The 12,787-nt window shown below is 41.5% G+C and overlaps 1 protein-coding gene across 24 annotated transcripts in view; it reads right to left on the reverse strand.

Annotated features, from left to right (window-relative positions):
- The window catches only part of kcnma1a (potassium calcium-activated channel subfamily M alpha 1a), a 300,575-nt gene that overhangs the window by 39,392 nt on the left and 248,396 nt on the right, over window positions 1-12,787 (reverse strand). The window contains exons 20-21 of one of the 24 annotated variants that reach the window (XM_090217160.1): window positions 9,450-9,623; window positions 492-572 (exon numbers count right to left, since the gene is read on the reverse strand). The exons of the other annotated variants lie outside the window; for them this stretch is intronic. Coding sequence (XP_090073286.1) covers window positions 492-572; window positions 9,450-9,623 — 255 coding nt within the window. The remainder of the gene's footprint in view (window positions 1-491; window positions 573-9,449; window positions 9,624-12,787) is intronic. 24 annotated transcript variants of the gene reach the window in all.

The raw sequence follows: 12,787 nt of genomic DNA on the forward strand, positions 1-12,787 counted from the left end.
TATGCAAGCCCCCATCAGGGTCCTATGCAAATCACAGATAGGAAAACACAGCAGGGAGAATACTGTTGAAGGTATTGTTGTTCGTTTATTGAATCTGAGCTAAGTTTGATGTGTGTATTAATATTAGGTTTACCGGTACATTGGTATCATAGTATTTTGGAGTATTTTTTGCTATGTAACATTATGGATTATTATGGTTTGTATTACTAGCATTGATGTATTATTCATATTATTTTATAATATTGTTAGCATTAATATTATCATTACAGCTATTTTTGTTATGGTATCATACAGTACTTCTGTAGTTATGATAAACACAGAAAGCAGTGTATTATTATACAGTAAGCAAATGGTTATTAAACTGTAGGATAAAAAAACTGAAAAATTATATTATAACAAACAAACAGCATGGAACATTCACATTATCTATATGAAACAGGACAGAAATGAGTACATTTGGTCAATACTATACTTTATACTGAGAGATTTACCTAAATTGCAATCTGCTTTGAACCGAACGCTGGTCTCTTTTTGACTTCCCGTTATCCCTGGTGTTGTAGCGCCCTCTGCTGCTAGACGCAGCACAATACAAACACAACTGTATTGGTCTGAACATAACGTCATCAAGAACAAGAGCATGGATCTTAAATCAATTATTACAAATATACTGTATGTTCAGTATATATAAAGGACATATGTTATACAGTTAGGGAATAATCTGTTTTGTACTGAATTGGCTAGGTCAATTAGTGAGAATATAGTTATTATCTATGCATTTCTGATGTAAGAAGTAAGGGGGGCTTATAAAATGACAGACATGATATTCATTTACACATCATCACTGTGGACAAACTCTGTTATTATTGTCAAGGAACACTGCATCAATTCACATCATGTACAGCAGAGACTTTAAGATGGTAGCTTAGCGTTCTAGAACTGAAGGGGAGAACAAAAACCAAAACAAAGCATTGTATTAATACTCGGGGGGGGGGGGGGGGGGGGGTGATATGGCGAGGGGACTACAGTATTATAGGTCTAAACACGAGGAGGGGTTTGGGTGGGGGGGTGGTCGCAGAAGCAAGGATGGGGAGGGACAGAGAAACACACTTACGTGATCTGACATATCCATTATACTTATATTTGGCTGAGGAGAAGTGCAAGAGACAAATGACAGGTTACATGGAGGAAGAGAGTGGTGATGTTCATGATGAGAGTGACAGACAGAGACAGAAAGACAGACAGAGAAGACAAACAGAACTGAGAGACAGACATCCCAGACAGACATCACGACACGACAGACATCACGACAGACATCCCAGACAGACATCACAACAGACATCCCAGGCAGACATCCCAGGCAGACATCCCAGGCAGACATCCCAGGCAGACATCACAGGCAGACATCACAGGCAGACATCACAGACAGACATCCTAGACAGACATCACGACAGACATCCCAGGCAGACATCACAGGCAGACATCACAGACAGACATCACAGACAGACATCATAGACAGACAGATATCAGACAGACATCACAGACAGACATCATAGACAGACAGACATCATAGACAGACATCACAGACAGACAGATATCAGAAAGACATCACAGAGAGACATCATAGACAGACAGATATCAGACAAACATCACAGAAAATAGATATCAAATGATTTAAGATGGATGTAAAATGAAGTAAAAAGAAAGTGGTTAGACAACAATGAATCAGAACTACTTAAACACATTGGTGATCGCGCAAAATGTGAGCTGAATGGAGAGAATAGTGCAGAATGGTAAAAGAGGAGGCGATGGATGGGGTGAAGGAGTTGAATGAGAGAGATGGACTGTATGGCCACAGAGAGAGCGAGGTGAAACAGGGGAGGGGATAAAGTTGTGCTTCTGGAAATTGAAACAAAACTGTGGCACTGTGGGATGTTATCAAAATCCTGTTTTGTGGTTTGGAATCATTTTCAGACGAGCTGAATTGAACTCCCCACTCCTAAAGTAGCTCAGCAATGTGCTGAAGTTTTTCCCCTCACATTGAATCTACTCCAATACTTTTTCGTTTTTTGTTGAGCTATCATGGAGCTATCGAGAGTTTTTTTTAAAGACTATTCAATTATAAAGTGATACGGGGAGAGTGGAGAGAGAACAAACAACACACAGAACGGACGGATGAGCCCAGACTACAGACTGAACAGAACACACACCAAACACAAACAGAAAGACAGTCACACAAACATCTACCCTCTCCCATACCTCCCAATAACGCACACACTGAGGGAGGGACAAAGAAACACACACACCACCGTCTGGACAGTAGCACCCCTAACCCACCATAGTTACTAAGTGATTCTAAGTTAGCCATTTCAGAGTGCTTCACAGTTCAGAGGAATAAATCTTAGATGAAGAAGTGGATATAGTTATTTGTATGAAGGAAACAAGGGAGGGCTCTGGTCAAAAGTATTGCACAATATATAGCAAATAGGGTGCTATTTGGGATAGAGTCAAAGGGAGAATCTCCTTTTCATACTCCTCGTATCCTCTCTCCTCGTATCCTTCTCAAAACCCATTGGATGAGAAAGACAGAGGTCCCTCTAGTCGGATCTTCTCCTCCAATGGGTTTTGAGAAGGAGGCGAGGAGAGAGGACACGAGAAGTATGCAATGGATATTCTCCCATAGACTGAACTAGCTAGCCTAGCCCTCCCTGCTCTGCTCTGCTCTGCCCTGCTCTGTCTTCAACAGTAAAGGTCACAGCGAAGGCCCAGGGCTGCCTTGTGACACACACCCTCAAACAGGGACCCTCGCTGGCCCTGGCATCTGTCGCTATCGATCTACCTGCGTCCGCAGAGGCGGCAGGCTAACTGGCTAGCGTCTGAGGGGTAGAGCGACGGAGGAGCGTGGAGGGCCGCGGAGGGGGGAGGGGGGAACCAAACTTGCCTGGTGGACAGGACCTGTCAGGGCAGGTTTTGGTGATGGACCAGCAGAGCCAGGGAAATAAAAATGCTAACATAATTTCCACGTCAGGCTGGATAAGGATCGCCTGCCGCTGAGACACACACACATATACCCATCTCCCTCTAAGTCAGACACAGACTAGCCACAGCCTTATGTCTCTGGTTCACAGCAGACAGCCCAAGCCCCAACCCTCTGGCTCCAGGCCCAAACCGCTTCTCCTGTCCCCAACCCTGCCCAGCAACCCCAACCCCAGCTCCAACTTCAGCCTAAACCTCTTCTCCTGACCCTAACCCTACCCTAACCAAGCATCCCCAGCCGCCAGACCGGAATCTTTGCCCCAGATGGTCCCCAGAAGTTGAGACAAACAACGCCCTGAGAGACCAAAAACAGTGTCCCAAAGATGACTACACCTGCACAAGGTTTACTTCCGAGCTGAATCACTGCTCTTAGTTAGGAAGAAGCGCCCCCACTTCAGACTTAAGACATTCTATTAGCCCGTCCATGTATATTTCAATTGGCAACTCTGCATAGTGTGTGGTCTAAATGTAAAGTGCTTCGCAGATTCACTATTCAAGAACAAACCAGTTGAAAATCAATTTCAGATGTGAATGAAGTCATCGTGGTCAGAGACATCTTATCCACTCTGAAAGAGAAAAACATGGAAAAATACAGAGGAATTCCAGCGATAGTGATCTCTAACTCACTTTGTTCACCGAAAAATAGGTTTTGTTCAGAGTTAAAGGGGAAATCTGTAATTGAAATAACAAAGTAATTCCCAGCCCCAGTTTCGGTAAAAAGTTTAGGGATGGGGCTGGAGAAATGTAACAACTCTCAAATTCATAGACATGGATGCAAGGACTGACCATCCATGATAACAAAATGATTGTATTAACAATGTTTTAAAGGTGCAATACGCAAAAATCGCAACACCATTTCCTGGTTGCTAAAATTCGAATAGTTCGCCTAATTTCAATTCATGTGACAACACAAGCAATTGTAGAAAATCATTGTACCATCTAAACCACTGTGAAATATATTTTCAATAACCAAATATATTGTATGTTCAGCTGTTTGAAGCTGGTGTGCAAAACCCAACGTAAAATACCTTGAGAACGGGAAGCATAGAAATAGCGCACATAGAACAGATATACTGCTTCTTAGGCTTGTTTTCAATGAGAATGTATATGTGAATTTGGTCGGGTCGCCCAAAACGTTACATATTGCAGCTTTAAGACTATATAGTGTTTGTTTACATTTTCTTTGTTTATAAACATTGGAGTAATACAAGCTTATATTTTTGGTTCTGATGGGGGTACAACAGTTGAACTAAGCTCATGAGGCATTTATAAATTATATTCTTAAAAATGCAATGGGTGCACATCATTAATGTATACATTGAGTGTACAAAACATTAAGAACGCCTTCCTAATATTGCGTTGCACCTCTCCCCTTTTGCCCTCAGAACAGCCTCAATTCGTCGGAGCATCGACTCCACAAGGTGCTAAAACCGTTCCACAGGGATGGTGGCCCATGTTGACGCCAATGCTTCCACGGTTGTGTCAAGTTGGCTGGATGTCCTTTGGGTGGTGGACCATTCTTTATACACACAGGAAACTGTTGAGCATGAAAAACACAGCAGTGTTGCAGTTCTTGACACTAAGCATGGCGCCTGGCACCTACTATCATACCCCATTCAAAGGCACTTAAATCTTTTGTCTTGCTCATTCACCCTCTGAATGGCACACATACACAAGCCATGTCTCAATTGTTAAAAATCCTTCTTTAAACTGTCTCCTCCCCTTCATCTACACTGTTTGAAGTGGATTTAACAAGTGACATCAATAAGGGATCATAGCTTTCACCTGGATTATCCTGGTCAGTCTATGTCATGTAAATGTGTTTATAATGATTTATACACTCAGTGTAAGTCCAAAAAATGGATGTAGTAACTACAGATTTCCCCTTTTAAGCAGCAATCAGCGGATGAAACAATAAAAAGCACCGGCCTAACACCGTTTTTGTAAAAAGCTAAGGGATGGGGCTGGAGAATGTAACCATTCTCAAATTCATAGAAAGAGCTATGGATGCAAGGACTGACCATTGGCTGAGGGAAATTGATGATAAAATACTGTGGGAGCTGTTTTGTTAGACTTCTGTGCGGCTTTTGACATTATCGATTATAGTCTGCAGATGGAAAAAAGTATGTGTTATGGCTTTACACCCCCTGCTCTATTATGGATAAAGAGTTAGCTGTCTAACAGAACACAGAGGGTGTTCTTTAATGGAAACCTCTCCAACATAATCCAGGTAGAATCAGGAATTCCCCAGGGAAGCTGTGTAGGCCCCTTTTTTCAATCTTTACCAATGACATGCCATTGGCCTTGAGTAAAGCCAGTATGCGGATGACTCAACACTATACACATCAGTTACTACAGCGAATGAAATCACTGCAACACTTAAAAAGCTGCAGTTAGTTTCATAAATGGGTGGCAAGGAATAAGTTAGTCCTAAACATTTCAAAAACTAAAAGCATTGTATTTGGTAAAAATCATTCACTAAACCCTAAACCTCAACTAAATCTTGTAATAAATAACGTTGAAAGCAAGTTGAGGTGACTAAACTGCTTGGAGTAACCCTGGATTGTAAACTGTCATTGTCAAAACACATTGATACAACAGTAGCTAAGATGCGGAGAAGTCTGTCCATAATAAAGCGCTGCTCTGCCTTAACAACAATATAAACAGGGCAGGTCCTACAGGCTCTAGTTTTGTCACACCTGGACTACTGTTCAGTCGTGTGGTCAGGTTTCACAAAGAGGGACCTCTGAAAATTACAATTGGCTCAGAACAGGGCAGCACAGCTGGCCCTTAAATGTACAGGGACAGATAACATGAATAATATGCACATACATCTCTCATAGCTCAAAGTGGAGGAGAGATTGACTTCATCACTACTTGTTTTTGTAAGAAGTGTTGACATGCTGAATGTCCCGAGGTGTCTGTTTAAACTACTAGCACACAGCTCAGACACCCATTCATACCCAACAAGACATGCCACCAGAGGTCTCTTCACAATCCTCAAGTGAACAGACTATGGGAGGCGCACAGAACTACATAGAGCCATGGCTACATGGAACTCTATTCCACATCAGGTAACTGATGCAAGCAGTAGAATCAGATTTAAAAAAAGATCCCTTATGGAACAGCGGGAACTGTGAAGAGACACATACACATGATAAGACATGCACTCTACACACAGATAATGTGATAGTAGGGTAGTGGCCTGAGGGAACGCACTTAATGTGTTGTGAAACATGTCATGAAATGTCATGTAATATTTTAAATATTGCGGGACTACAGGAAGAGTAGTGGCTGCCTTGGCTAACGGGGATCCTAAATAAATACAAATACTAAATACCACCCATGATATCAAGATTATAGTTTTAATAACCATGTTTTGAGGCAATATGGAGTTTGTTTACATTGTTTACAAACGTAGTAAAACAAGCTTATATTTTGGGTTCTGCTGGGGTAGGACAGTTGAACAAAGCCCATGGGCCATTGATACGCTTTATTCTTCAAGAATCAAATGGGTACATATCATCAATTTATAAGTCCAAAAATGGATGTAGCAACTGCTGATCGCCCCTTTAAAGAGAACAAGAAAGATTTAGTCTTCCATGAAATCCTACGAGGGGCTGAGGGAGGAGAGAGATCAGTAACTACCCTAATAGCCAGTAATTGGTGCAGAGGGAGAGTAGTGGCCCACCAACCTACAAGAGGCAAAACCAAACTCATCATCAGGCGGTTGACACTAATCTAGTCTGAGTTCACTTGCAGATGGTGGGAGAATGCTGAGGTGGAAATCATATGGGGCTGATTTCTCCCTTTTCCCCTCTATCCAATCACTGCCATCTCTCTTTTCCCTCTATCCAATCACTGCTATTTCCCTTTACCACTGTCATCTCCCTTTCCCCTCTCTCCTCTGCCTGGGTCTTCTGATAGGTCCAGACAGCCCTAGAAGAGCAACAGAGGGCTTGTTCCCCATGCTTTTGAATGCAGCGCTAACTTCTTCAAACTGTTTCCACTAGCATTGCTACAAGCTCCAAAAATGCTAGCCAGGAGATTCTGGATGATGCTAAATAACCAGCAAACAAAACAAAAAAAATGGTTTGGATGAAACACGCTCTGGAAGTCGCAAATAATCAAAACTTATTTTTTTATCTATCCCTTTAAGGAAAGAACAAAACATGATCTTCTGGGTTCCTGATTACTGAGGAAGAGGAGAAAGTAATCTGATGGGACAAAGATCAAGTCTGGGAAAACAGAGAGGGAGTTATTTATTCTAATCCTTTGGAGTATCTCGCTACTTAATTACAAGTGAATCCATATATGTTGGCTGGTTGTGGCTGGATGAGTATCATGGCTGAGGATCACGATCCGAACTGGGTATAACTCAACACTCATCATATTCATTGTTTTCTTATTGGAAGATTAACCGCTTTCCTGGGATGAAAAGAGATACACAATCAACTGTCAACAACTACAGACCACAACACTCTGACAGACAGTCATATTGTCACATAGGGATCATGTAATAACCCACGGGGAGAACCTTCAAGGGACACGTTGTGTAAAGCATGGTCCACAAACGCTGTAGTCTGGGGTCCCACTGTGACATAGCTACATGACTCTGAGACCATCCGCGGGGGGGACACACCTCCCCACAATTTCAAACCAACACGGCTCCGGTACGCGTCCTCTATTCATTTGAATGTGTTGACAGTTGGAGAAACTGCTTGAGCTGCGCTGAGAATTCGAAAAGTATGAAAGCCAACAGTCCAATATTCTAGAACACTGCTGTGTGTATACGTACATGTTTTGGATTATGATAAACACTTAAGTCTGGCAATGAGGCTGTAAACACTGACATCTTCATGACATCATCATGCACAACAGGGTGTGGCCACAAGGGAGGGTGTGATATTGTGAAGAGCCAATAAATCACCCTTTGCTAAGCCCAACCCCTCTGGTTACGGTTGCTACCTCGCTCCTAATTCCAATTCCCAAGTCCAATTCCCAATTCAAAGAGAAAACCCCTCACAATGATCTCAAACTGTGTTTTTAATACACAATGAAATTAAACACTGACCACCCCATGCTAATCGGAAGACTTTCGGGAATGTTATGGTGGACTGTGGCTTCACAGGAACTTGGTAAAATGAAGTTTGAACTGTGGCTAGCCACCGGATGGCTCTGAATGCACCGTCAGCATGCAGTCAAAGCTACTCAACTCATTTTGGAGCTAAGTAGTGCTGATGTTGACAGCAGTGAGTTGTATTAATAATATAGCTAACTGAGCAAGTTAACATACATTTGGAGAATACAAGTTATATTAACTGGCTAGTTAGCTAACTAACGTTAGCAACATTTTCAATGTTGGTCAATGAGCGCTAGCAAGCTAACCAGCTAGCAAACAATGCAACAAAAGTATAATTTCGGATTCATAAAAATACTCCATCAACAGGCACTGCATTTCAGGAATCACAGTCCCAAGTACCCCTGGTGTACTGTTCAATTATTTAGCCATTTAAACAACTTGTTTTTTTATGAAAACTCTCCACTTTTGCCTTTGCCCTCATTGGCTTCTATTCTTTTGAAATGAGAGCTTGTCCATGTGTTGGACTCAAGCTTGGTTAGCGACTGTTGCTATCCACTGGAGCGCTGCAATGGTTGCCTAAAACTCTGGGATGGGCTAGGAGGTAGGAGGTAGGAGGTCATCCCATTGTGTACGATGATGTAATTTTGTTTATTCGTGTAACTTTAAGATGAACCCCATTTGATATGCTACATATCTACATTCTCTATTAATATCGCTCTATGAACATCAGTCGAGCATGGCTCTCGTTCCTGCACAAGTCAGTCCTGTGAGCTTGAAATAAAATGATCAGGAACAGAAACACAGTTAGCAAGGAGGTTCCCCTAAAAGCATGGGATGCCTTCATAAAACAAAGGAAGACAAAACGACAACAAAAATACATTAAAACTGTCATCAAGATATTGCATACAGTCAGAGATAAAGCATCCCTTCAACATAGTCACATTTTATACATAATATACTGCATTAGAAACAATATAATACACCAAACACCAACTGTCTAATAACACAGCCACCACACGAGTGCTTGACTGATGTAGCATGCGCTAGCCTCAGAGCTAACAGCTACAGTAAAGCAGCACCACAAAGCAACACCACCATCCCCACCCAATAAATAATAATAATAAACACTACTCAAATGAATGATACTACTACTAATTATAATAATAACAATAAATACATGTAAATAAGCCACGACTATGGAAGCACGTCACGTGTACGACTTTACGTATAAAGCACATACAGTACACACATGTACCTACACATGAAACACACACACACATACAGGGCACACACAACAGACATGTAACAACACGTGTTGGGCGGTGTAACTTACAGGCACGTAAAGTGGTTGCGCAATCATGAACAGAGACAGAGGAGAGTGGGTAGGCCCTCTGTAGGGTGTCCATGTTACAATGTACACTGCCTGACATGCAAGAGCAGTCTCGCTCTGAACGGCCGCAATCAAAACAACATGCCAGTTTCATTTGTTTGTAGACGGACATCTTGGCTACAGTCATGTTTTGGGATGAGAGGAAGAGGAAAAGCAGCAGGTTAATGGCAAAAGGTGAAACACTCATGTTGGGAAGCCGGAAAGTTCCTTCCATAAAGGAGATAATAAGTGCAAAGCCTTAGATGCCAGCTCGGGCTTGAGACCCAACAAAAGACCAGTAATGGGCACCTAAAATGTTTGGGAGCTTCATACAGTGTGGTCCAAAATGATTGAGACTCTTGATAAAGACGAGCATAAATAACTGTATACAAGACTGTACATTTAAATACAGAGCTTTATTGTATGCTTAAAACAATTGGGAAATGATCTTATTTTATACTAATATAATTGCTCAGAGAAAGAGATTGCTAAATAAGTAATATTTTCTCAGCTTTGATTATTTGAGGCAGCTGTGTAGTGCTACTGTAGGACAAAAAACATAACGTGCACCCACAGGGGCCCCCAGGACCGGGTTTGGGAAACCAGAAACCAGAGACCATTCCTTCATACAGAATCATTCCAGATCCTTGATATCCTTCATATGTGTTTATGGGCTGCCCTCTTCAATTCAAACCACAAGATTTCAATGGGCTTCATGTCCGGAGACTTGCGATTGCAAAAATGTAGATTTTGTGGCCAATTCATAATTGGCTTATCACATACGCCACTCCTAGTTAAATATACATATCTACTTCAATAACCTCATAACCCTGCACATCAACTCAGTACTGGTACCCCTTGCATATAGCGAAGTTATCTTTACAGTGCCTTGCGAAAGTATTCGGCCCCCTTGAAGTTTGCGACCTTTTGCCACATTTCAGGCTTCAAACATAAAAACTGTATTTTTTTGTGAAGAATCAACAACAAGTGGGACACAATCATGAAGTGGAACGACATTTATTGGATATTTCAAACTTTTTTAACAAATCAAAAACTGAAAAATTGGGCGTGCAAAATTATTCAGCCCCTTTACTTTCAGTGCAGCAAACTCTCTCCAGAAGTTCAGTGAGGATCTCTGAATGATCCAATGTTGACCTAAATGACTAATGATGATAAATACAATCCACCTGTGTGTAATCAAGTCTCCGTATAAATGCACCTGCACTGTGATAGTCTCAGAGGTCCGTCAAAAGCGCAGAGAGCATCATGAAGAACAAGGAACACACCAGGCAGGTCCGAGATACTGTTGTGAAGAAGTTTAAAGCCGGATTTGGATACAAAAAGATTTCCCAAGCTTTAAACATCCCAAGGAGCACTGTGCAAGCGATAATATTGAAATGGAAGGAGTATCAGACCACTGCAAATCTACCAAGACCTGGCCGTCCCTCTAAACTTTCAGCTCATACAAGGAGAAGACTGATCAGAGATGCAGCCAAGAGGCCCATGATCACTCTGGATGAACTGCAGAGATCTACAGCTGAGGTGGGAGACTCTGTCCATAGGACAACAATCAGTCGTATATTGCACAAATCTGGCCTTTATGGAAGAGTGGCAAGAAGAAAGCCATTTCTTAAAGATATCCATAAAAAGTGTTGTTTAAAGTTTGCCACAAGCCACCTGGGAGACACACCAAACATGTGGAAGAAGGTGCTCTGGTCAGATGAAACCAAAATGAAACCAGAACTTTTTGGCAACAATGCAAAACGTTATGTTTGGCGTAAAAGCAACACAGCTGAACACACCATCCCCACTGTCAAACATGGTGGTGGCAGCATCATGGTTTGGGCCTGCTTTTCTTCAACAGGGACAGGGAAGATGGTTAAAATTGATGGGAAGATGGATGGAGCCAAATACAGGACCATTCTAGAAGAAAACCTGATGGAGTCTGCAAAAGACCTGAGACTGGGACGGAGATTTGTCTTCCAACAAGACAATGATCCAAAACATAAAGCAAAATCTACAATGGAATGGTTCAAAAATAAACATATCCAGGTGTTAGAATGGCCAAGTCAAAGTCCAGACCTGAATCCAATCGAGAATCTGTGGAAAGAACTGAAAACTGCTGTTCACAAATGCTCTCCATCCAACCTCACTGAGCTCGAGCTGTTTTGCAAGGAGGAATGGGAAAACATTTCAGTCTCTCGATGTGCAAAACTGATAAAGACATACCCCAAGCGACTTACAGCTGTAATCGCAGCAAAAGGTGGCTCTACAAAGTATTAACTTAAGGGGGCTGAATAATTTTGCACGCCCAATTTTTCAGTTTTTGATTTGTTAAAAAAGTTAGAAATATCCAATAAATGTCGTTCACTTCATGATTGTGTCCCACTTGTTGTTGATTCTTCACAAAAAAATACAGTTTTATATCTTTATGTTTGAAGCCTGAAATGTGGCAAAAGGTCGCAAAGTTCAAGGGGGCCGAATACTTTCGCAAGGCACTGTATGTATCTAGTATTACTTTTATTATTACGTGTTTTACTTTGATATTACTTCTCTATTTTCCTTCTCTCTTCATTGTTGGGAAGGGTCCGTAAGTAAGCATGTCATGGTTAGCCCACACCTGCTGTTTACAAAGCAGGTGATGAATAACATTTGATTGGATTGATTTGATTTAAGCAGAAAAGAACCCCATACCTCCTGTAAAATATGGTGGTGGGTCTCTGATGTTATGGGGCTATTTTGCTTCCACTGGTCCTGGAGCCCTTGTTAAGATCAACGACATCATGAACTTTACCCAGCACGAGGACAATTTAGCCAAAAACCTGCTTGTCTCTTACAGCAAGACAGTAACCCCAAGTACACATACCAATTCACAAAGAAATTATTAATTGGCCACAAAATCAAAATGTTCCAATCGCCATCTGTCTCCAGACTTGAAACCCATTTGAAAACCTGTGGTTTGAATTGAAGAGGACAGTCCATTAGCGCACATAAGGGAGATCAAGGATCTGGAAGGATTCTGTACAGAGGAATGGTCTAACATCCCTCCGTTATCCTCGCAAGGTGAGGTATTGAAAGGTATTGCAAACAGGGGTGTCAATAACTATTTCTATGAGCAATTGTATTAGTATAAAAAAATATAATTTCCCTTTTTGTATACAATATAGATCAGTATCTTAGTTATTTATTTTATACAGTAATTTATCAAGGCTGTCAATAATTTTGGACCCCACAGTATACAGCTAAAGTGCCAAACTGCTTTTGTTTCTTTGCAGTGAGAATTGTGTGCAATATATTATCAA

The sequence above is a fragment of the Oncorhynchus mykiss genome, chromosome 23, assembly GCF_057628025.1.
Source record: "Oncorhynchus mykiss isolate SJ-2025 chromosome 23, ASM5762802v1, whole genome shotgun sequence".
In the NCBI taxonomy this organism is placed as follows: domain Eukaryota; kingdom Metazoa; phylum Chordata; class Actinopteri; order Salmoniformes; family Salmonidae; genus Oncorhynchus; species Oncorhynchus mykiss.